At 40.0% G+C, this 26,081-nt stretch overlaps 1 protein-coding gene across 4 annotated transcripts in view; it reads right to left on the bottom strand.

The window, feature by feature from the left end:
- Nucleotides 1–358: 358 nt before the first annotated feature.
- LOC146457331 (acylamino-acid-releasing enzyme-like) overlaps nucleotides 359–26,081 on the bottom strand; it is a 33,005-nt gene continuing 7,282 nt past the window's right edge. The window contains exons 8-25 of one of the 4 annotated variants that reach the window (XM_085092145.1): nucleotides 25,822–25,913; nucleotides 25,037–25,077; nucleotides 24,782–24,846; nucleotides 23,950–24,006; nucleotides 22,983–23,040; nucleotides 20,442–20,545; nucleotides 19,030–19,081; nucleotides 18,112–18,194; nucleotides 14,095–14,152; nucleotides 13,513–13,587; nucleotides 11,975–12,139; nucleotides 9,602–9,690; nucleotides 7,601–7,711; nucleotides 6,897–6,945; nucleotides 4,647–4,677; nucleotides 3,465–3,567; nucleotides 2,056–2,162; nucleotides 359–1,411 (exon numbers count right to left, since the gene is read on the bottom strand). In XM_085092145.1, the coding sequence (XP_084948271.1) occupies nucleotides 1,306–1,411; nucleotides 2,056–2,162; nucleotides 3,465–3,567; nucleotides 4,647–4,677; nucleotides 6,897–6,945; nucleotides 7,601–7,711; nucleotides 9,602–9,690; nucleotides 11,975–12,139; nucleotides 13,513–13,587; nucleotides 14,095–14,152; nucleotides 18,112–18,194; nucleotides 19,030–19,081; nucleotides 20,442–20,545; nucleotides 22,983–23,040; nucleotides 23,950–24,006; nucleotides 24,782–24,846; nucleotides 25,037–25,077; nucleotides 25,822–25,913 (1,446 nt within the window). In that variant the 3' untranslated portion in view covers nucleotides 359–1,305. Of the gene's footprint in view, nucleotides 1,412–2,055; nucleotides 2,163–3,464; nucleotides 3,568–4,646; nucleotides 4,678–5,575; nucleotides 5,607–6,896; nucleotides 6,946–7,600; nucleotides 7,712–9,601; nucleotides 9,691–11,974; nucleotides 12,140–13,512; nucleotides 13,588–14,094; nucleotides 14,153–18,111; nucleotides 18,195–19,029; nucleotides 19,082–20,441; nucleotides 20,546–22,982; nucleotides 23,041–23,949; nucleotides 24,007–24,031; nucleotides 24,089–24,781; nucleotides 24,847–25,036; nucleotides 25,078–25,821; nucleotides 25,914–26,081 lie in introns of all 4 variants that reach the window. The other 3 variants (XM_085092146.1, XM_085092147.1, XM_085092148.1) reach the window with 3 other exon arrangements.

The raw sequence follows: 26,081 nt of genomic DNA on the forward strand, positions 1-26,081 counted from the left end.
TGCAATTACAGTTGAGTCAGTTAGAATCATCCAGATTCCGTTCAAATGGTGTTAGAAGTTACCTTGAAATCTTGAAAGACTTACACAAGAAGCGATGATAAAACAGAAATGAAAAACAAAAAGAAACCCTTATGGTCTGTAGAAAACATTTGATATTTCAATAATTTCTGTCACGCTATTGTTTAGATATTTTCAGATATGCAGGACGATCTGTATAAATTTACAAGAAATCATTTAAGTTTGAACAACGACTACGGCTTGTTGACGGAGCAGCTACAGTGACATTGATGCTTCATCATTGACTAAACGGATTTTAACTTATATGAGGTCAACTAAAAACGGCAATACAACTCTCTAGTCCAGTGTTAACAAAAAGTTAAATTTATTTATTTCCCATTTACCATAACCTGCACAAGCCTACAAATGGATTCTGTGATAACAAATTGTACTTCGCTACATGATGCTTACGGCTTAACTAGACATTTATTTATTCAATGTAAATATATGAAACATATATTTTGAACTGCCGGATGAAAGATCAAATAGAAGAAAGATTTTCGCAGTTAGTTTGCAACTTAAGCATGCAGTTGCGAAAGGAAAGCCTGAATGAATTGCAATTCTTGGCACCAACGTGACGTCAGCGGTTAATGTCACGTGGCATTTTGGCCGCGCGGTTCGAATACCATTTTTGAAGGCAAAATAGCCCAACTTTGAGCGCTCACAAAATACGCAATTTTTACCCCAGCATCCTAAAACTTTGAAATCGCGTGTTTGAAAGTGTAAATTTTATAACTACCTAAAGACAATTTTCGTTTCATAGGCACTTTAAAATTCCGCGTTGGGTGCCCGAAAGCGAGCCGAAAGTTATTCACTTGAAGAGAATACGATGTTCTGGTTGGCTATTGATGTGTAAATAATTTATCAATGGGTCTGAGATGTAGAAGTCCAGTTCCTTTCTCAAACTGCATAAAAATAATGTTATGGTTAAATTAATTGTTGCAAATGTTCTTTTGAACAAAAATAAGGCAAAAATACGTGAAAAGAAATAAGACGTTATCTTGTAAGCCTGATAAATAAATGATATAGTAATAACACTCGAAAAAGAAAATCCAAGCGCTTCTATCAGGAGTCGAACCTAAGACCTTCCGATTACTAGTTCAGTTCGCTCCCATTCAGCTACAGGGGACTTGCCGGATTTTCTTTGTCCGAGTCACCCCTGTGTTACTTTACTAATTCTTCTACCAATACAAAAATCAAAATAGTCGCTATTGTGGACATAAATTTAAATTTGCAGAAGCTGTTGCTTCACTTTTTCAAATGTTCATAAAACCATCGAGCCCTGTTGACAAACACGTCACTCTCCGCATCCACTTTGTTAATAGGATGATTGTTGCCAGGGTACCACAGCAACCTGAAAATAAAACCAATAATTAATCCTTGCAGCGGTTTACAGTTGAGTGTTGAAAGTAATTTCGCGTTTAATTTGGTTTTTCTTTACTACGCTCTGTTTGTTTGTTTCTCCTGGAGAGTCCAAGCGTTGTTATTTTGATCACTTCAACCTGACTACTACATCATGTTTTAACAGACGAAATAAACTATGCTGTCAGCTTTTTCACTCCATTGTACTGGGGCCACATGCGATAGTCGTCTATACCAAACGTTTATTCCTGCCATGCGCACACAGTCGAATCATAAAATTTTACATCTTTTGTCTCACTGTCCACTTAAAGCGGATGGCGTTTATTTAAGTTTTCACCAAAACAATGTTCAGCAACAACAACAACAACAACAACAGGCTCCCCTCATTTAGCGTTTACCAACAGTTAAGCGTGGCACCAGTGTCATGTTTTCCCGCGCTTGGCGCCAGTATCATTTTTCCCGCGCTTGGCACTGATGCCATGTTTCCCCGCGCTTGGTACCGGTGCCATGTTTTCCCGCCCTTGGCACCAGGGTCATGTTTTCCCGCGCTTTGCATCGGTGTCATGTTTTCCCGCGCTTGGCACCGGTGTCACGTTTTCCCGCACTTGGCGCCAGTGCTATGTTTTGCAGTATTACCTCACTTCAGTTCCTTGTGCCTTTAACACTTTATAGAAACTTATTCCTTGACTTGGAGGAACCCGCACATCTTGTTCTCCCAGCATAATTAGGGTAGGAGTCTTGACCTGTGAGACAAAGGAACATAAACAGCAATTAACACGGGTAAACTTGGGACTTTAGGGAAAATCTTTAATACGAAATGTAACAAATTATTTCTTTACGCACGGAGAACCAACAATCTCGTTTCAAAAATGCCGTGCGTTCCAGGTCGAGTTGGAATTTGAAAGGCGTACAATAGGGGCCTTACGAAAGCACGACGGCAACGCAAACGAAAACGTCACTTAGAAATAAATATTCTGGTTATCTCATCTACTTTGTGATGAAGTGAATTATCCAGAAACATGATCAGTGGCAACGACATTCAAGTCCAGAAAGAGAGAGAAAAATTCACCGTCGTATGCCCACGCCTTCCCGATAACTTTAAATTTTGTTATTTCAACGACGAAGTCAAAAATAAAAGCAAGAGCGAGAGGGCAAGTACTATTATCGTGACTGCTGGCGGCTTGAAGTCAGGCGTAAAACTGGTTTTAAAAGTAGTTTGTCACTAGAATGGATACTCCAAAACAAGGTTGGACACCTTAAGATGTTTACAACAGAAATCTTTTGATTTTTCCACAGCAGAAATCTTATTTCAAACGGTAAAAGAAGTTCTCTCGTTGTAGTAAACCAAAATTTGGTTTTAAATAATGATAACCATCCTTGCTCTCGTTTTGTTCATTTTCAATTCTCGGTTTTCACTGTCACGCCATTGAAAAAAAATCAAAACCATTCCATGAATGAAGTCAAGAAATTGACATGGTATAGAGGATAAATAAATAAGGCATCTGTCCAAGTGTCAGGTCTGTGCGGCATTCCGTACTCGAGTTATTTGACAAAATGTTCCTCATAAATTTATAGAGCTTAGTATGGAGGCGCCATGTTTGTGTCCCTCTGAGGGGCACAAACATGGCGGCCGGAAATAGGAAAAAACATCTGGAGTTCACTTTTGCCAGAAAAAGATGTCTGTTTGCCCTTGTGAATTTCGAATGTTTAGATTAATATTTCTCCTCAAACTTAAATTGTTTAGAATGCTGAAAATCACCCGAAGAGTCATTTTTAAGATACGGAAAAGCTCTGTCACGGCCGTCCTCTTGATGTCACGCACGTTGGAAACACGGAAATTGAAACTGTTTTCAAAAGGAAGCACGACATCGAGCTAAGAAATTGTGAACAGACATATTTTTAGGTAATCTTTCCTTGAATGAAGGTAAAAATTTTGTAGGCCTCCCAGTTTTGAATTCAAGAATTTGGTGACGTCACGTGAAAACCAAGAATTCCAAGTTGTCAGATGGCTCTGGATTTTGAAGTAAACAAATTTAGGTTCTCACCTTCTTTATATGAACAATCGGTGATTTTTCCAGTAGCTCTGCCATCATTTGTGGAGTTGGCGTGCTGTCATGACTGAATTTATATCCTCCTTCGTAGTAACACCTTAAAGATGGAAATTCAAAGTAAGCGAACCACGTCATAGTGAACCTTGAAGGGACAGCGTCACCTTCTTTTGAACGGCCAAAAGAAAATATCTGCATGGTTGTAGACGTTCAAATAATGGTTCACCGTTGTTAACAATAACCTTACTAGTGCACAGAAACTAGAATCATTCATCGCTGGCTGCGGATGGCTAGGATGGAAATGGATTGTAGGTTCCTTCTGAGTATTTTGTAAAAACCTGCTTAAAACTAATTATAGTTTATTCTTCCTTGGATAAGTCATTTATTTGTTCCTACTAGTGCTCTAAGAGCAATTTCATGTTTTACCACAATTGTCGCTAATCTCGCAATCTGATTGGCTAATTTTCCGTTGTCGATAAGAGTCTGGACAACGCTGCTCGCGTCAATCAGCGCGCGGAAATTTCGACGGTTATTGTAAAAATTTTCTTTGACGTTGATATTGTGGTAAAAGACAAATCGAATGTGGTTCAACGTTGTCTGCACTCTTATCGACAACGATATTCACCATCACAGTGGTCAAAATTTTGTGGACTCACGAGGTGCAATTAGAAAATAGGTTCTTATAGTTTTATACTTAAGCAGTTTTCACCATGCGGGAACAGCAGATAATATAGTAAGCGCTACTGGAATCGAAAAAGGAAACTGGGTGTAATTACGCATTTTTTAGACATAATTAAGCAACATAAGTTCTAAAAAGGTCGAAACTACAAAAGCATGTATGACATTTTTTGCGAAATTGAAACTTAGTTTCCTCTGAAAAGTGAGCTTTTATTCCTGGACCGGGTCGGAATGAATTGCAACTTTAAAAAGTTGGCTAACCTGGTTTCACCGTCTCGCATTTTCGATTCCAAAATACGCTAGAACAAATCACCAGTTATTCCATTCAAGAATTGAACTCATTTCTTGCTGTCGATGCTCTAGAAGTATTTTGTAATTAACCTATGGTAATGTTAGACCATTTTCGCCCAAACACTTCCAGCCAACACACGGGAAAAACAAGAGTTTCGCAAGTCTTAACTTAAATTATTATTTTTTTTTAGAAAAGGATGTTGACCTTACCAATCTGGCATGTCCGAAATTGATGTCATGACTACAAAGCAATTAAGAAACAAGAAGCGATCAGTGTGCACAGAACAACAAGAATTCTCTAGATAGCATCCAGTCAATCAACCAGTGAGTCAGTCAGTGAGTTCGTCCGTCCGTCCGTCCATCATCCAAGCAATCAGTCAGTCAGCCAGTCCATCAACCAAGCAACCAATCAGTCAGTCAGTCAGTCAGTCAGTGAGTCAGTCAGTCAGCCAGCCAACACCTTAGTGGCTCATTGTTTGGGTGGATACGTTGCATTAGTTGCTGCGCCTCGTGACTCCACAACATTTTGACCACTGTGATGACGAATATCGTTGTCGATAAGAGTGCAGACAACGTTAAACCACATTCGATTTGTTAATTAGAAAATAAGTTGTTATAGTTTTATACTTGAGCAGTTTTCCCAATGCGGGAATAGCAGATATTATGGGAAGCGCTACTGGAATCGAAAAGAAAACTGGGTGTAACTACGCATTTTTTAGACATAATTAAGCAACATAAGTTCTAAAAAGGTCGAAACTACAAAAGCATGTACGACATTTTTGCGAAATTGAAGCTTAGTTTCCTCTGAAAAGTGAGCTTTTATTCCTGGACCGGGTCGGAATGGATTGCAACTTTAAAAAGTTGGCTAACTTTTTTTCAACTTCGCGCATTTTCGACTCCAAAATACGCCAGAACAATTCACGAGTTATTCCATTCAAGAATTAAACTTCTTTCTTGCTGTCGGTGCTCTAGAATTATTTGTAATTAGCCTACGGTATTGTTGGACCATTTTCACCCAAAAGGGTCAAAATCGCCGAAACACTTCCATTTTAACGAAGCCAGCCAATGGACGGGAAAATAAGAGTTTCGCAAGTCTAAACTTAAATTATTTTTTTTTTAGAAATGGATGTTAACCTTACCAATCTGGTATGTCCGAAATTGATGTCATGACTACAAAGCAATTAAGGAACAAGAAGCGATCAGTGTGCACAGAACAACAAGAATTCTCTAGATAGCACCCAGTCTTTTTTTAAAAAAAAAAAAAAAAGCACAAATAAAGATTATTATAATAATTATTATTGTTATTATTATTATTATTATTATTATTATTATTATTAGTCAATAAACCAGTGAGTCAGTCAGTGAGTTCGTCTGTCCGTCCGTCTTTCCGTCCGTCCATCATCCAAGCAATCAGTCAGTCAGCCAGTCCGTCAACCAAGCAACCGATCAGTCAGTCAGTCAGTCAGTCAGTCAGTCAGTCAGTCAGTCAGTCAGTCAGTCAGTCAGTCAGCCAACACCTTAGTAGCTCATTGTTTGGGGGACACGTTGCATTTAATATTTTGGAAGAACCATGAACTGAGTGTACATTTCCGTCCTAAATCTGTCGATAGTGCTTTCCATAGGATGGCTCCTCTAAAGACCGTTAAGGTCTTCATGTAGTTCGTGATAAAACGTTGCACATCGACTCTTCTTAAAACTGATCCGAACGCCATGCATACTTTGTCGTCAAGTTAATAAATGGCCCATTTTATAATTGTGCACTTGTACTTGGTAATCTGACCTCTGAGTGAAAGCGAGGCTGAACTTGACTTGATACAAACCTCAGTGATTTTCATATGAAATGCGAATTTGTTAGTATACGAACAGCACTATTAACAGACGGAAAGTAGCGAGGTTTGTATCTTAACTACAATCATCAAGGACAAAAGAGTTGGATCAAATTCGAATTTGCGATGTCTTCGTACGCACGCGACAGAAACACGGTACGCAAGAACGAAAAACATGCGGTCAGCGACCCCCGCCATAGTTTCTTTAGTTAGGTCACACTAAATTGCTATTTAATACAGTCAAACCTCTTTATTACGGACACCAAGGGGACAGGAATAAGTGTCCGTATTATAGAGGTGTCCGTGTAAGAGAGGTGTCCGTAAGGAGAGGTTCCACTGTAGTATACTTTGCAGGATTTATCCCAAACCCTTCTGTCCTTGATTGTAGCCTCCCTTGCACTCAACTCCAGTCTCGCTTTCAGTCAACTCCAGCCTCGCTTTCACTCAACTACAGTCTCGCTTTCACTCAACTCCAGCCTCGCTTTCACTCAACTCCAACCTCGCGTTAACTCAATCACAGCCTCGCTTTCACTCAACTACAGCCTCGCTTCCACTTAACTTTAGCCTCGCTTCCACTCAAGGGTAGGTCACCACGCATTTAACTGTTAAATGGGCGATTACCGGATCAACTTACCAGAGACGTTAAGTGCGGGATTCCTCATAGCAGCTGCCCTGTAGAAATCCTTTCAAAGGAAAAAAAAAAAAAAAAAAAAAAAAACACTATTGAGAAAGGTAATGAAAATCACCCAAGTTGCGTCTTTAGCGCTAGACATTTGTCACAAAACACGATTGGCTTTGGTTTGGATTCCCATTGGTTGAGAAAGTGGCGCGAGTTTTGTTAGCCAATCACAGGGCGTAGTAATGCAAAACCAAAGCAACCGCTAAATTACTTTCCACACTCAATTGAAAACCACTTTAAAAACGATTCATAAATACAAGGGAATCCATTTTGAAACGATGCCGAAATGTCTGAGTGGTCTGTTTCAAATGAAAAATACTACACATAGTTTACGGGGATCAATCAAACTTGCTGTTCCATACGTAAACACAACAACTCATGGATTACATTTCATGCATCATGCAGCAGCTATGTGGAACGGACTCACTTAGGACCTGAAGTCTATAATATCCATTGATGATGTTAAATCAAAAGTGCGCCAAATTCAATTACTTTAAATGGCCAAAAAACATATTTCTATCAATGGAAACGTTAAAATAATGGTTCAATCTTGGTAACAATAACCTTACTGATAATATTAATATTATTAGTATTAATAATACTAATATTTGAACTGGAGAAAATAGCAATAGAAACAAGACACAAAATGTGAGTCTTACCGGGTACTGGCCAATAAGATGTGCAGTCAAAAATCCCCCGTGGGAGCCTCCCATGACAAAAACGTTTGTAGTGTCCAGCTCACCGCTTTCTAAAACCCTGGTAGCCGCACGCTTAAAAATGAAGACAAACACGATTGAGGTTTAAAATACCACAAGGATAATAGAAATGTCAAAGCTGAACGTGCTACGGTGAACGTTTTTTTGTACTTAACAGCCCTTGACAACAACAAGACGGACAAAAACAAAATCATTGAACAGCCATAGCTTAGTGGTAGAGCATCCGAACTAGTAATCGGAAGGTCTTAGGTTTGACTCCTGATAGGAGCACTCGGATTTCCATTTTCCTGAGTATGCCTGTGCCACTCACTGAATAATACACCATTCTCCTCACTCCATGTATTCTGACGCTCTAACGAAGTGCTAGCGCTCGAAATGTCAGCACTCGAATCCCTTCACGAACGGCGGCGAAATAGATCGTTAAAATTAAAAATGTATACCAGCACTAGAAAGCACTTTTACTTTAGTAACCGTGCAAAGTTTCAGCATATTATGTGTAATACCAGCTGAGAAAATGTAAGTTGAAAAATGAACAATTTACAGACGTTTGTATGACTGGGGGTATGACGTATACCCCCAGTCATACAAACGTCTGTAAATTCGTCAAATTTCATCTTACGTTTCCTAAGCTGATATAACACCTAATATGCTGACACTTTGCAAGGTTACTAAAGTAAAGGTGCTCTTTCCAGTGCTGGTATCCGTTTTTTCATTCAGTTCAATTTTAACTCATTCAAATCTGTTGCCGCCATTTTGGAGAAGGGTCTATTCCCCACGGAAGCAGCACTACAGCTTCATTCGAAACTAAGCCCCTTAATTGGTTTATAACTCTGACAAGATGGGATGGGTCCTGTGGAATTACACTTTCAATTCAAGCGAGTTTGTATTCTAGGAAGACGTCCCTGGGACCAACATTATTTTGGCCCTTGGAAGTAAACCTTTTGACGAAAATGAGCAGCCGGTTCAAACGATGGGACAAGTCCCCGCGACTAGTCGCTGCAACAACTTCCTCGAGTGTGCCGAGCTTTAATGCAAAACTTCGCATAATCTAAGTAGGTAAGTATCCAGTGACTTATACTTACTATGGTTGGATTCGAATTCGCATCCGAAACCTGGTATGCGTTTTTCAAAGCTCTCGAAGAGCTTTCGGTTCGGTTGTGTTTCGTACAAGCTAGCTCAATGCGTTTCTTAATCTTGGAAAACTTAAAATTGGTTTCGTTTTCAAAATTATCCCAAATTGAAATTTTGGTAATGAATTTTGTGCGTGAAAAATAGTTGTCCGGGTCCGAATTTTTTTTTTTTCTGGAGTTTGAGGAACGCGCGCCAGGAATGTTTTTTGAGCTGTTTTGGCTACAGAACAAGTAACTGGAACCTTGCCTTTCAACTTGCAGCTTAACAAGCGGACTGTAAATAATTTCAACTCAAAATAACGGCAAGGAAAGAAAGAAAGAAAGAATGAATGAATGAAAGAAAGAGAGAGAGAGAGAAAGAAGGAAGGAAGGAAGGAAGGAAGGAAGGAAGGAAGGAAGGAAGGAAGGAAGGAAGGAAGGAAGGAAGGAAGGAAGGAAGGAAGGAAGGAAGGAAGGAAGGAACGAAGGAAGGAAGGAAGGAAGGAAGGAAGGAAGGAAGGAAGGAAGGAACGAAGGAAGGAAGGAAGGAAGGAAGGAAGGAAGGAAGGAAGGAAGGAAGGAAGGAAAGAAAGAAAGAAAGAAAAAAGAAAGAAAGAAAGAAAGAAAAAAAAAGAAAGAAAAAAAAAGAAAGAAAGAAAGAAAGAAAGAAAGAAAGAAAGAAAGAAAGAAAGAAAGAAAGAAAGAAAGAAAGAAAGAAAGAAAGAAAGAAAGAAAGAAAGAAAGAAAGAAAGAAAGAAAGAAAGAAAGAAAGAATGAAGAAAGGACGAAAGGAAGGAAGGAAGGAAGGAATTAGGAAGGAAACATATTTCGAAACCTGAACATCTTGCACATCTTGTGTTCCAATGTGTCCACTCAGCGAATCAACAAACGTTTGGCCAAATCCGAGGGATCCTCTGAAATTAACTGCAGAATCAACGAAAACACGAAGGGTTCATCAACAGAAAAATCTCGTAAAATACTTCTAGAGAAATCCAGAAAACAGGTGTACTATAATAGAAATCTTTAGGATTATTCAATTACAACCTAGGAAGTTTTCAAAAGGAATGCATGCATCATTTGTTGAGGGAATAGGCCATTTCCGAGATGCTGTGAACCTCATTTTGAAAGCATTCATATGCAATCAAAACTAATTTTCACATGAAAAGCTTTGCACTTAGCCTGGCTTTCATAATGAGGTTCACAGCAACTCGGAAATGGCCTATTAGACAAAGGGCGCTTTCCAATTGTCAGAGCTCGCTGGCCAGACCGATCGGTCTGCAAATAGAGCGTACCAATTTTGAAGGATTGTTTCTTCGAATTCTTCAAAATGGCACAATCTGAGAACAGCGCGCGCTATTTTGAAGGAATAGTCCAGTTTCGAATTCACCAAGACCGCTGGATAAAAACACAAAAGACGCATTTATACAGGGTTAGCCTCAACCTGAAGCAAAATATTCACAAATTCTAGCACTAAGCAGGAAAGTGCTGAATCCTAAAATAAAACAATACACAGAGTTGTGAAAAGTTCATCTTCTCACTGGTATTTGTGAATATTTTACTTTAGATTGAAGCTAACTCTGTATAAACATTCGGTTCTACTTTCCACCGACGCAGCCCCCAGTTCCTTTAGAAATTAACCCCCTTAAACATTGTAATAAAACTGTGTAAACACGTCAGCGTGCATGCAATTAAAAGAGAGATTAAGCACCACGTTTACGGCAAACGGCAAACGTGAGATTCATGTTTATGTTTTCTTGAAAAATATGAGTTCGTAGATGAAAATAGTACAAGATAATTCTGGTCTTTAATTCTAACGCAGAAACACTCAATAGGCCATTTTCATGATGGCGTCATTTGACTACAACTACCAGAATTCATTTTGTTTTCCTTTTCAAATTCAAATTTTGTAATCCCAGTGGAGAGCAAAGAACAATAGCTCTAATTAGTATGATAAAACAAAAAAATGAAGGATTCTGGTAGTTGTAGTCAAATGACGCCATAGTGAAAATGTCCTATTTTTCTGAGAAACTGAAAACAGCGAGCGGCAAATGAAGGATAAACATAGTCACGTGGTCATCTCTGCCGTTTGCCGTAAACGTGGTGCTTAATCTCGCTAATGACAATCATCATGTCGTGGGCATAACTGTCTGTTTTGGCATTTGCACAATACAGCGCACCCGGGATTACAAAATAAACAGACCCCCCTCCAGCATACTAGTATATCAGATGTTGTAACCCATCGATTAATTTCCGCGCATTCTCATTGAACAAAACGCGTCACGTGGTACAAAGTCAGACGTAACAGCACCCAATGTTTTTTTTTGAAGAGAAAAACAAATAAAGAACATCACAGTTATAGGTGTTAGTTCTTGTAATCCAATCAAATTTAATAAAAGCAAGTAAACTGGTTAGCTTGCATCTGGCTGCAGTCACGCCGTGGTCATCAAAGGCTATTTTTGTCTTTTCCAATCAGTAAAGCGCGTGCGCCTCAGAAATTAATCGTAGGGTTATAAAAAAAAAAAAACTCTTTTCGGCTTCCAGGTATATCGGATATTAGCATACGTCAATGACCGACTATCGCGTAACGCGCAATCTGATTGGCTACACAGGTGCAGTCCATCAATCGATAGACGGCAGTTTTTCAGAGCGCGCGCGATTTAGCATAGACCTCTTTCATAAATGGAGGGTTTAATTGTTATTCTTTTGTATGCATTTAAATTAGCCTTCCTGGCCTCGCTAGCATGTGTAAAAACAAAAGTATTTTCACTCAAAAGCGAGGTCAAGAAGGCTTATTTGCATGCACATAAAAGAATACTAATTATGCCCTCCATTATGAAGGAAGTCGATGCATCATTGCACAAATGTATCAAAATTTATGAAATAAAAAGATTTTTTGCTTCACAGATCGATCACTGAGGTATGCTAAAACAATTAGACGGCTCGCTCTCGGTTTCTATCGCCTTTGATAGTTGGCTCGGGGCTTCGCCCCTCGCCAACTATCAGCCGATAGAAACCTCGAGCTCGCCGTCTAATTGTTAAATAACGCCCTCGGTCGAAAGATAGCCTCAAAATTTCACAGTTTCCGTCGAAGATTCGCTTCAGTCTGGCTAACTGTTCATTTTTCGGACAATCTTTCAATCTTTGAGCCCCGGGCATTATCTTCCAATGCATCAGCTGCCTATAAGGACATCAAGGAAAGTTACTTTACCACAGAGTATCGCAAAACCAAGTTTACAAAGGCAAGCGCTGGCCAGGTCGAAATCGGACATGAAGGCTGTGTGAGGTCCTCCATGAGGAAACACGATCAACGGAGGCTTCTTGTCAAGTGTCTTCACAGGCTTCATCAACAACGCCTCGTATTCATCTTTCAAATCTGTAGGAATAATACAGAATACAGGAACTCTTTGCCTTCGAAGATTAAATCAAGTACGTTCAAAACTAGTCTTCTCCAATGTTATCTGTCTAAGCGAGAAACTTACAGTCCTCCACTAAACAAAACCTAAGCCAAACCAAACCAACTAAACGAAACCAAACGAAACCAAACGAAACGAAACTGAACTAAACTACAGTCTAATGAATATTACCAGTCGACCTTCGATCATCGTTAAACAACCACCTTAAGTCCCAACTAAGTCCTAAGTCCTAACTAACCCACACTAAGTCGTCGCGGAAGAGTTGCAATGCGACACACAACGTTCAACCTCCACTCATGAAATAAATTAACGTTAAATTGTTGAAAATCATGATACAATCTAATTTCAAATTTCATTGGAAAACAGGGAAATAATATTTCCATGTCGCACAAAAAAGGATGTTACTATCGCCTATTTTCGCTTTTAAATTTCCCGGGCGCCGCCATCTTGGATTTCATGACGTTATACGGTTGCTCAGTGTTTCCTGACACAAAAGAACTTCTGCTTACTGCAATAGCGGCAGTCTACGACGTCATAATGTTGTAATATATCGCAAAACAAACGTTGACAATAACTAACCTGTATTTCAACATATTAGATTGAAACAATGGTGGCTGACTCTAACAGGAAGTAACCAGTCCACGACGTTAAATGGCAAAAATATACGTTAAGTAACCACACTGGTATGGTAGCCTGAATTTATCTCTTAGCTGCTAAACCTTATTTTTTCTGTGATTTTTGTTTTCCTCGTGTTTTGTTGTAACTTACTATTCTTTAGGCCTTAGGCCGAGTTGCAAATTTTATGTTATGTATGTTATAAACTTACATTACCATGTGAAAGACAGCGTTAAGATTAGTCATTTGATTAAGTTTGGTGCTGTTTAGTCGAATAACAACCAAGTTATGGATCTTGAAACATTATTCCAAATCCATACAAACGTCCCCCCAAACCACTTCTGAGTCGAAAATTACGATGTTTATCAAATTCTTTTTATATCATAGAAAAGGGAAAAATTTTGAGAGTTTCCATGATTCTGGGGAACGCCGTCTCAAAATTACAGACGTTTGTATGGATTTGGTTCCATGTTTCAAGGTCCATAACTTGGTTGTTATTCAACTAAACAGTACCAAACTTTGTCAAATGACTAGTAGTAAAGTAGTCTTTCATGTGGTGGTGTCAAATTTGCTACCCGACCCAGTCCCCTGCTCAACCTCAAAGTGGCCAATATCGTAAGTTCCTGTAATTTTTGTTTTCTTTCTTTTAAAATTATATTTACATAAATTTCAATAACATACAACAAAATAAATAAATAAATAAATAATAATAACTAACCTGACTTTTCGCTGGGTACAAATGACATCACCTCCCACGTGATCTCTTTCTCAAGGCTGTTATCAAAGGAGTGAGCTTAGAAAAATCAAAAGGAAAAACAGTTATGAATAAGGAGAGCTACCCACGAATTTCACTACGTTTCTCTTCTAATTCTGGCGCATTTTGTCAATGGATCAAGCTATTGACCTCAAAAAAATTATTTTCCTATCAATTGTTAGGATAGCTTATTTCAGTGTTTTCAAAGTGTGGAGCGGGGCACGAAGTAAAAATGTGATGCGTACCTTTGGCGAGAAGCGGGAAAAAAACGAGAAGAGACTGGGGCGAGGGAGCGAAAGTATCGTAAAAGATGTCGACTGGTACATTTACCCATAATTCCTGAGACGAAAATCCTTAAAATGCTCATAAAAGCGCACAGAAAAGTTCTAAAAACTTCAAACCTAGCATACACAATGTTGTTAGTACAAGGACGAATTCCACAAAAAATATGACTTTTTACGTGCCTCTTGATTGTGTTAGGTTCGTAAGGTATTATGGTAAAATGTACAGCCGAAAAGTCCGGTACGATTTGAGGGACAATCTTACCTACTGGTATCCAGGACAGACCAGATTCTGGGACCACAGCTGGCAAGGCTGCTACCATCTGAGGAGGGAATGTTTGCACTCTCATCATTAAAGCCTTCTAAAAGCGTCCTTGACAGTGTTCCATCATCCTGAATTTGGTATTTTTATGTCCAAGATAAACGTTTGTTTTTGCGAAAAAGCTAAAGAACTCAAAACAAATTACCCTCAGTGGGAGACAAAAAGCCAGCCACAACAACAACCCATGCAACCTTTTTATGTTATGATGGCATTCATAAAAATTTTCGCGCTATTGGGCTTCCTTAACACGATATGAATCCTTAGAAAATAATATGGCTAGCCTTCACGCAGACGTTTGCCCGAAGCGGCGCCATCTTGGAAATAGACTTCCCACTCCTATTCGGCTCAAATAGGCGACGTTTACGCTTAGCCTATACCAAGGACCTTACGTAAACACGACGGCGACAGCAACGAGAACGTCAAAAAACAAAAGGTTTAATGAGCAAAACAATGGCTCTACACGTGCGTTAATAAATTAGAGCATTTCTTTGACAACCCCTGCAAGACAACGACGCGAACAGACCAAATTCAAAGTTTTACGGAGAACGTGGGTATAAGACGGTGAAATTTTCGTGCTGTCTCTGGCCTTAAACGCCGTTGCAACGGCGTTATAATTCCTTCATATTGTACACGCTGAACGGGTTGGAAAAATTCCATAGTAGATCAGATAACGGGACTAGAAATACGTGAATCGCAAAACCTCGCGAAGCTGGGGCTGGGTGGAAAGCCCTCTTTCGTGTTGTAGCATCAAATGAGGAGATTAAAAGGTTTCTGAACCAGGGGGGGCTGGCAGCTGCCTTTGATCTTGCCGCTTTTCGGAAAGTGATGATCGCCCCAGTAAAGAAATCTGTCAATCAATCGAAAACCGTAACGAGCATGCGCGAAATGCGAAGGATTCATGCTATTTTGTCTGTGGCGACTCGACGGAGGAGAACGCATTCGTATTAAGTCATTGTTACTTTACTGTTAGCATGTTATTTTGCGGTAGTACGAAGTTTGAACACTGCGATTAATCAAGACCGCTGGAATGAGGTGCCAGCTTTGTTTTAGGTTAGTAGAGTCGTCAGCAATGAAATTGCGAGCGACATGTTTTCAGCGAGTGTATGTGGTGAAGAATATGATTTGTAGTGTAGCGAACGATTATGGTTTTCGTCGTCTCAGGAAGATATTGTACGTCGACAAAATAGTAGAATTCAATTTCGATTGTTGTTCAGTTCTGAAGAAACTAGAAGCCACGCAGTGTTTCACGACTGTCATCGCGAAAGCCCAGAATGTAAGCTTATTTCTCAAGATCGGCTTGCAACTTTAATGTAAGCGTATTAAAAGTATTTGCGCCACATTTTATGCGTATCAACTGTTGAAAGCGTCGTTACGAATGAAACAGCATGTTTATTTTACGGAATTCTCCCTCTGTTTAAATGTTGCGTGACGACAGTTATTCCTGTAAGTTTAATTTTAATGCACAAATTGTTTAAATTCATACACAAGGAAAACGGCTTGAGTCCTTAAGAAATTTTTGGATAAGAAAATTTTGCAACTGGAAAGGATAGCTGATAAAGATCTCAGAAGAAGATTGCTCAACATTATTGTGAATAGAGCTACCAGGTTTGTATGAGTGGTTGCAAGGGTGTTTGTCTCTTGTCTGTATGGGGAGATTAACTTACGTGAAAAGACATTCAGGTCCTTATTCTCTCGTTCAAAAAATTGGGAAGTTGAGTTCAGTAGCACCGGGTGAACAATGTACTGGTACACTGAGATCTTGCAGAAACCACACGCATGTGCAGAAACCTTGGAAGGTACATGTAAATATTATTGTATTACCTGTCGCCCTTTACAATACAGATGTCCATGAACACCTGTATCGGTATGGTGGTTTTCCCCCATTGGTGGATGCCAAAATGGGGCTACTGGGAATACACCCTAACAACCAACTGCAAGGGAGATACAGTACCAAATAGATTCCGGGATGGTAAATCAACCATGGTTTCTCTATGTATTGAACAGCCATTTCAAAGAAGACAATCTAAAAGTAAATTATCACCCCTTGATAACTGAAGTGTTTCTAGCAACTCGAGGATTAACCCAGCTGACCACATTACTCTGCAGTATAATTATGTCATCAAAACATGACAATATACATCAGAACTGTAACATACTGCAATACTGTTTAATTGGTACATATTGTGTAACATAGTCAAGTGTAATTAGCATATTGTAAATTATGCAATTACTTCACGTTTTCACACACTTGCACAGTGTAATGACTGGCTGGAGTATTGCTGCGCCCTGCCTCTTTTATGTTCCAGTTCTCACCCCAGAGGTATGACAGACAAAATCTAAATTAATGAAAGATAACTTCATCTCTTTAAAATGATGAGATTTATTACCAAGCATACATAATGAATTCAAAAGTCAATATTTGTGGCTCACTCGGCAAAGTTGAAGAGCAAAATGCTGCTAACATCACCTCTCAACTGCTCACCATTTAGAAGAGATTAGAGAAGAAAAATCTGTTGTTGAGAGTATGGGCATGACAATAACATTTTAACTTAAGCAAAACAGAGAATTAGATCATCAGAGCATCCACAGTTTGTTGACTCCCAGTGGGTAGTTGCTGTAAAGGGAGAGATTCTACAGTGTACTTAAATGAAAAAATCTATAGGGAAGGTAACGATAAAGTGGAATGGAAGAAGTCTCACTGGTCTAGCCCTGCGAACTATGTGGGTCAGCTAGTCGTTGGTTACAGTATTTTCGTTTTTCGCTGCAGAATTTGCATCCGTGATCCCTCTTGATGACCAAACTTCAGGTAAAAGAGAGACCGAAACTTTCCTGTGATGTTTGGACGTCGAATAGCCAAATTATTTGCGAATCCGCAGAGACGCGCCTTCACATAAAATCGCCGCCATGTTTGTTTATCAAAAAATCGGTACTTAGTCTCGCTCGGTCAAATTTCTTAACTGGGGCGATCATCAATACTCGGTTCCAGGCCTCGCTGCTAGCCCCCCCTGTTCTGAACATAGCAACTATTTTGATGAGCATGGTCTTTTCGTAGTTCCACAGGCTAGTTTGCGGTTAAAAATCTATTTCTGACGCGATGAAATGTACAACGGGCGTGCAGCGCTGTCGTGTTCGATGAATTTATTTCCCACGGAAAATTATTTTCCCGCGGCCACAAAACGTGTAATTTCTTCAGTGCAATCTTTCACAAAAAAAGATTTCTAAAAGAAAGGGAAAAGATTCTGGAGAGATAGTTCTGTATCCAGGGAATATTGATGAACATTGCAGTTGAAATTTGATCATGCACGCATATTTTTTCCGATGTATGCAAATTTTTTTCAGACGACGCCAGACAGTCTGACGTCATTCAAGTGCGGACACCTTCAAAGATATAAACATATATATATATATAAATATATTTTTCGCTCGAATTCGCGCGGCTTAGCTCCGCTCGGGCCGGCTCGGCTCGACAAATTTATTAACCTCGCTACGCTCGGGCCTTCGGCCCTCGCTTCGCGAGGAAATATTTATTGGCGCTGCTGTCGTGTATTCTTTAGGCCCTATCATGGTTTCCTGTTCACAGTCCCCTATTTTTCCGTGGGATTTTCGAGACTCGTACGCTTTGATCGAACACCCGCCTTCTTGGTTTGTAAAGGCGAACGCAACCTAGGGAGAGTGCCTAAACCACCAAGGGGGGCCCAGTCAGGGTTTAAACTCTCCCCAGGTTTCGGGTGCCGTTACAAACCAAGATGGCGGCTGTTCGATCAAAGCGTACGAGTCTCGAAAATCCCACAGTAAAATAGGAGACTGTGAACAGTCTACTAACATGGCGGGAGCGACACGAAAGAAATAATTCGTTACAGTAGACAGCTATATACCTGCTAAGAAAAAAAAAGAGAGAAAGCTAAAGAAACGGCGTCAGTGTCGCGAGGTGAGAAGAAACTGAAGAAGATAACAGCTTACCAGTTTAGGAGGGGAGTTTGGTGTAGAGTGAGATGCCAACAAGATATCATTGTGTACATCAAGAAAACTCCAGGATCCGGGCTCTAGAATTTGAAATAAAAACAAGAAACAAATCAAGCAATCAGCAAAGGTTTGGCCTTTAGTAATGGCATATTCGACTGATCAAAATCAAGCAAAGTTAAGTTTTATGAATACTTCAAATCAGTGATTGGGTTCGGTTTTTTGCTTTCATTTATGGCTCAAATACGTTGTTGAGAGTCTGTGACTTTACGGAACCATTAAATGATTTACTAAAAAAAGTTTTATTTTCTTGTTGACGTGAGGTATGGGGCGGATGGTCGGTGATGGGTGCCTTTATTTTCTGATTGAATGTGTTGCCACAAATGTGTTGTTTGTTTGCTTTGTTTTAATGTTTACCGTCCATTAATAATCTTTTTGGAGTGTAGGAAAAGTATTGGATGATGACGTGACAATATCGGTAATAAAAAAAATGCTTAATATCGGTTAATATCGTACACGTATCGGATCGATTTGAAAAAACTGGAATCGGCCCACCATTACCAGCAGCACTGTAAAGGTATTGCAGATGTCCTGGATTGAATCCTCTTGACGAAGTATTTTTTTCCAAGCCTATTTTTCGGCAAGTTGCGTACATATAAACTGCGATGGTCTCTCATCAACCTGTTCGAACCTTGTTCAACTTCGTTCCCAGAGCCCTCGTTACCCTTGTCCAGCGGAACGGGAAACGGTTTTTGTAGGTACTTCATATATGGTAATTATCATGTCCTCAGTTACTGAGAACATAATAATTACCATATATGAAGTACCTACCACGGAGTTTTCGTTCCGCTGAAGAAGGGTAACGAGGGCTCTGGGAGCGGACCTGGAATACCATAAATTCAAACAAAACCTACTCACCAGTAGTTAAATTGGTCACTGACATGTCATTACAATTAACGAGAATGATTTTCTGAAATAAAACAGATAAGATGCCAAATCAGCTTTCACGAGATTTGTTTCGTTCCGGTTTTCCTCCCTCCACAAAAACCAACATTTCCAAATTCCAATTCGATCTGGAATCCGAGGGCCACAGGTTTGTCAGTCGTCAGACTGTTAAGTGTCACCCTCGTTAAACAAAGTTGATTTATTTATTTATTTATCCGTCATGTTTGTTTCTACGAGCCAACAATTTGTTCGGAGGCGTCTCCTTGACGTCGGTGCCTTCTCTTGTTATTGCGCATACGTTCTGCGCATCCCGAGATGGTCCGAGATACCCGAGTCTGGTGTCTAATACAGAGGTATTTTTTGCGCGGTTGATAACTATGGCTGAAAAAAAAAGATCTTGGAATCCCAAAATGAAATCAACGATATTCGTATTCTCGGTATTGAAGTAGATCTAACTTGCAATGGAGGCTCTTGCGTGGGGGGGGGGGGGGGGGGGTATATTAAAAACTATATTTGCCTGTGAAAAGATCCCCCCCCCCCCCGCCATCCCCTGGCCTTAAGCCTCGTGTGGAAGATAGTTCAATACGGAGAATACCGGTACCGTCTGTTGGGGCTAACCACACATTTTTCAAAGATAATAAAGCTTCAATTTGGAAACAAACTTCATACATTGTTACGTATTTTACAGCTAGTAAGTACTAATCCGGCAAAAGATCAGAGGGTGCGTTCGATGATCTCGATTCCAGGTTTTCTCTCCTTTGCCAAGTTGATGATGATGTCATCCGCCCCTGCGACGACATTGTAATGTTGTGAACCTCTTGTAAGCAACCACTTGAAACATGGTCTGACCTCCATGTCCACTGTATGTACTACGCTTCTCAGAATTTAAGAGGAACTTTAAGCGACAACCTAGCACTGCCTCTATTGTAACCAGGAAAACTGTATGCAATAATTCTCTTCGAATAAGTAGATGTGTCAGACATGTTCCTAGAAAAGACCTCCTCTGGTTCGACTCTCGTAAGCTACCACAAAATCATGGCATCTTGATGGAATGCTATGGCTTACGTAATGTTTAAAACACGAGCAGCAGTGTTTCATCGGGATTTAAAACCACGAGGCTCAGCCGAGTGGTTTTAGACCCGATAAAACACTTGCTGCGAGTTTTTTGAACGGCTTCAAAAACATTCCTGGAAAAGCGTGTGTCAAGAGAGTTCATAACAACGATGCTTTTGTGAACATTGGAAATTAGCATACGAGAAAAACATTAAACACCGCATACTAATAAGGAGGAGGTTTATCGGGTTCTAAAACCACTGCACGTGATGTTTTATCGACCATTTGATAGGTCAATGGGCTTATGAATTATTAATGAGATTTTGAAAGACCTTAGAACTTCTCCATGTAGAGCTGAGGATGACTCGTTTCCCGTTTGCCGTCCAACAATGCTTTGTCAGACCCCCAAACACATAGATCCCTGGAAATCCATCCCCTGCAACGAATTTTACATTGCTTATTAGTTGTGCTTCACTTTGCATTTATTTATTGATTAATTAATTAATTTACTTATTTATTTATTTACTTCTGCAATCCATCATACAATAGGAAAGGAATACAGAAATTAAAGTGCCCCTAACCCTTCAATTTGTTTTCTTTTGGTAGATTTCCATATCTGTGAAGAACTCATTTTCGAAGTTTTTTTTTAGAAATATTGGATCCTTTATTTTTTTCGAGCGCTAAAAGTTACTGAAATTTTTAAATTTTTGCGCGCTTTAAGCCCCGCTGGACAAATTTTTGTCTCGTGGGCTCATTAGGAACGAGCCAATGAGAAGCGTTCGATATTTGACACTTTCTTAGCTGTGACGTAAGAAAGGGCCTCGAATCGTTATTAGAAGGAATCTTATGCGTGCTGATTCCTTTCTCTACATTTCGAGAGTTGCTGCATCCAAAAACCACACATTTTCAACCATTTTCTCTGTTTACAATTGAAGCATTACCGCGAATCTTCGGATATTTTTGCACGATGTCCTTTTCTTACGTCACGCTCCATATTTGGACACATTTGGCCGAGTGGGGGACTTATGCGAACGATAGGTGAAAATATCGACAAGACTGCCTTCACTTCTAGCGCTCGTAAAAAAAAAAAAGGATTCAATATTTCTCAAAATTTTTTTCGAAAATGAGTTCTTGAAAGATATGGAAATCTACCAAAAGAAAACAAATTGAAGGGTTAGGGGCACTTTAAAGCTAAATGTATGTATTGCCCGTTCCGAAGTTCAAATGGAGACTTGGGATGACTTTCTAAACTTTCATTTAGTGAGACATTGGAGTCCATCACAAGAAAGATCACATTTAAATTAGCGACGAGTTTACCAAGATGGAGGTTCTGTCGTTAGATTGCAATCACGCAGAAGGCTTTTAAAAGTCGGAAAATCAGAGACTTTGGGGAGCTTAAGCAACGACGACGGCAACGGCAACGAAAACGTCACCAGAAATATAACTTTATTTCATTTGTGCTACTTCGCGATTATTTCAACTCGCTCAATTTTACAAAAATGGCAAACTATCCAGGAAACAAATTGGTAGGAGTGGTGAACAAATTAAGAAAGAAAATGAAAAATTTACCATCAGGGGGTTCTCCACAAAACCTTAAATGTGCTCATTTCACGTTGTTGTTTTGCAGAGGACGACAAAGAAATGTACCAAAATGTAAAACGCGCGTGAAGAGCGATTGTTTTTGCTCATTAAACCTATTGTTTTGCGGCGTTGTCGTTGCTTAAGCTCCCTTTAGTATGGATTTGGGGGACGCCATCTCAGAAATAAAGACATTTCAATAGAATTTGGGCGACTTTTGACTGGTCACTGCCTGGTTACTACGCAATGAAACATAACCAAACTTGGTAAACTTGCTAACTGTTATGTGATCTTTGTGGCGATAGGGTTGAACCCGGTTCGCTTCTTCATGTGACGCAATCTGAACAATGTGTAAACTAGGACCCAGTCCCTTTATGAAATTTGGAACGGACAATTGCAGATCACAGATTAAAAATGTCTTAGTACATTGAAAGCGTCACTTAGAGAGATCTGACAGAGTTCCAGCAGATTTACATCAGTCTTCGCCCATTGAGGTAATAAATTTGACCGTTGAGGTAAATAATTCAACCTTTTGAGTCACATTTAACAATTATTCCACGAGCGAGCGTTGGATATGAGATGATAGATAGCCAACGAGGTGCGTAGCGCCGAGAGCAAACTCGATCCCGGAGCGTTTCCATTGTCTGGAAACGAGGTTGAGGGGAGGGATAAATCTGGAGTAACCAGCACTCAAGAACTACCACTGTAAGACTGTAAAGAACCTAGAATGTGCATTGAGTAAAGCCTGGTTTACACGTACGACCAAAGCATAAGCATAAGCACAAGCATAAGCACAAGAAACCTACGTTTAAACCGGTGCGACGCAAGCATAAGCGCTTTGTGCTCAGTTGCGCTTGTGCTTATGCTTGCGTCGTTCCGGTTTACACGTAGGACGCAACGACGCAAGCATAAGCACAAGTACAAGAGAATGGAACGATTTACATTCTCTTGTGCTCGTGCTTGGGTCGTTGCGTCCTCCGTGTAAACCGGGACGACGCAAGCATAGGCACAAGCGCAAGGAAAAGAAAATGAAAAACAGTGACAAGTTGTCAGCGTACATTCTAGTTACTCATGCGTTGCCATTTTCCGCCATGTTGGAATCAAATCTCGCGCCAAAAGGTAATCCGGCCGCGCGATTGTGCCACATTCTTTATGCCTCAGCGCTTGCGTATGTCACCTTATGCTTCGCACGTGTAAACATCCTTGTGCTTATGCTTGTGCTTATGCTTATGCTTATGCTTGCGTCGTACGTGTAAACCAGGCTTAAGAGTCCAGACTGGAGACAAGTTTCTTACTTTCTGGAATGTCCACGACATCAATGACAGTTGAGGTAGTCTTCGTGTTCCAGTCATACTAAAAACAAAAGAACAATTCGACACAGTGACAGGCTTGTTAGTGCGTCGAAAGATTAGGTTGTCAGTGTTTGTTAGGTCTGGATTTAGAGTATATAACAATTCAAGAAGTGTACAATAACAAGACTGCATCATTCATTAGGTGTCAAATAATCATTAACGTTAATTATTATCCACCAGCAAACGTTGGATATGAGATGATAGATAGCCAACGAGGCGCGTATCGCCAAGTTGGCTATAATCATTGCACATCCAACAAGCGCGAGTGGAACAATTGTTTCACTAAAACCAATCAAGAAATATTGCTGGATCTTGCTGATTTCGCTTTGCAAGAACAACCAGAAGGCAATTTAATGGTCACTAATAATTTCTCCGGCATGGTATAATGACTACTCATATACAATGGCCGCTAAGCCAATCAAATCCCTGAAAGTACATTATAAATGACAAGTATTATTAGTAACCTCTATAAACTATGAATACAAGACAAATGGTGATTACTGCTATCTCAACTTGCGCATGTAAAATTTTTTCGTTTTCCATTCTTATTTTCAATAAAATGTCCACTTTGATTGACGGAATATTTCTGGAATAGACTCCACACTTTTAACAATTGAGGCTACCAAGATGGATGCCATAAAACTATTCCCGTCACTTGATGATGGTCAAGGGATGTGCAGCTATATTTTCCCTCCTTTCTAAAAGACATAGAATATGAGAGCGCGCGCGCGCGCGAAAATTTCCTTATGCGAGGTCCCGCGACCGGCGGAAGGGAAGTGAAAATTCCGCGCGTAGCGTGTCCTCGCGGGGGACAATTTTCGCGCACGTTAGCGTGGGTCGCTCGCTTTATTATCCCTGAGTAAAATAAGGGACTGCTTGTAGTGTATACGAGAAAAATTAAAATACAAACCTGCATTAATCTTCCACATTTACAATGTGCGCCGCCCACATCCGAGGCAATGTAAATCTAAACAAAACAAAAAACAACAAACCTGCATTAATCTTCCACATTTACGATGTGCGCCGCCCACATCCGAGGCGATGTAAATCTAAACAAAACAAAAAACAACAACATAAATTATTTAGGATTTGCGGAGGAAAAACTAGCGTTTCTCTTTGGAGTCATAATAAAAATAAAAAACAACGTGTTTATCTGCACATTTAAAAATCTTGTTGCAATAGAGCCGATTTTCATCAGCTTGCAGAACAGGAGTTTTTAATTCTCGTTTTACAGGCAAGCGGAGGCAAGCACGAGGCCACCGCGAAGCACGAATCGCGCGCGACGGGAGGGGTTCATTTATATTTTGCACCCCTCCCGCGCTCGCCTCTTGCTTGCCTTCCTTCCCCTGAAAAACGCAAAAATAAGAACGCCTGTTCTGCAGCCTAATTTTCATCCGCTCATCATTTTCTTCAAATCTCAAATATGGCCAAATCAGCCAAGTTGAATAACATGGAAAAATTACTTCCAGTTTGTTTTTTCTGAAAGGTCCTTGTTCCGTTTGCAAAAAAGCATTGTAAGTGGGAGTGTTCTGCAGTATGTTCCTTGCGTTTGGGAGGATTTTGTCGACCGCTTATAAATAAGTTATTGAATCAGCTGAGGATAAGAACACAGCAGCAAAGAAAAATCAGAATGTGTGGCCTCCTATACAACATCCAACATTCTCAGACTTTGTCTACATTTCGCAAGACTTTGGATTTTTCAAGGGACCACTACTCAGCCCAAGAAATAATTGTGACCTTACCAACTTGTCCTTAGCAGGGTTGAAGCGGGGTGAGTGCACTGAATATTTGGCATCGCTGAGCTGTTCTGGATTCACAAGAAAAATATACGCTACTAATTCACCAAGAAAGTAAAGCAAGGACACAGTAGAAGACTGTAAGTGTAAATACAAGGTGGAAGAATTGATCTTAAATCTCTCAAAAGTTCATTCTGTTTGCAAATAACAGTGGTAGCACATCTTGAAAGATGTGATACAAAATTAACTAGGAATGCTTACCGAGATTTTTTCCATCCAATGACAGAGAAAACAATGCATTTCTGGACAAAAAAACAACAACAACCAAAACAAAATGTTGAACAAGAATGCAAAAAAGATTATTGATTTCATAAAATCCATTTAAAAAAACATCAATCAGACTATAAATCCTTAACACTGTTTTCAGTCCCATTTTTTCCAGTATGATTGGCGTCGAGATCATATGCTTTGGTTGATCTGCTGCCAACTTGGTTTCACCGTTTGTAATGATGAGTGCAACCTGGGAAGAGTGCCAAATCTACCAAGGGAGCTCAGAGTGGGAGAGAAAGACTATACAACCTTAAGAGGGGCCCCCTCGGTAGTTTTGGCACACTTGCTAGGTTGTGCTTGCCAATATTACAAACTAAGACGGTGGCAGTTCATTATTCCTATGATCTAGAAGACCACATGGGAAAATAGTGGACTGCAGTCTCCCCAGTCCTTCCATAAAAAAAAAAAGACTGTGAGTGGGGGTGATTCCCTCCTCCCCCCCCCCCCTCCCCTGACAGTTCACACATTAAAACTAATAATAATCAAAGATAAGGGAGTGCATTCGATGATCTCAATCTCAGGCTTTTCTCCTTGACCAAGTTGGCGATGATGTCATCCACCTCTGCAAAATCTACGACGGATGCCAGATAGGTGCCCCAAGACCCATTAATTCCTTCGTTGATTGTCCCATACAATCTGCACTCCAAACGCAATAAGGGTGCGTTCTCTCTATATTGAACGTAATTATCAGTTGATTTAATTCAATAAGATCTTACTCTCTTATTGGACAGTAAATAAGGCCAAGCCTGTATGGCTCATGAAACCATCCCACAAAAACAACGCTGCTGTCATCTGGACCCCAACAGGCCTAAAGAAGATTATCATAGCAGTATGTTAGGAAAACAATTTTGTTTGGTACCCATGACTACGAACCTCTAACTATAAAAACTCTTTGAGTCAATCCTTTCCCAAGTAGGCCTGACTTTAAGAACTGCTTTTCCCACAAAAGCGTATGACATTTTTATTTTCATTGCTC

This window comes from Pavona decussata, unplaced genomic scaffold (genome assembly GCF_977016875.1).
Source record: "Pavona decussata unplaced genomic scaffold, jaPavDecu1.1 SCAFFOLD_244, whole genome shotgun sequence".
Classification (NCBI taxonomy): Eukaryota; Metazoa; Cnidaria; class Anthozoa; order Scleractinia; family Agariciidae; genus Pavona; species Pavona decussata.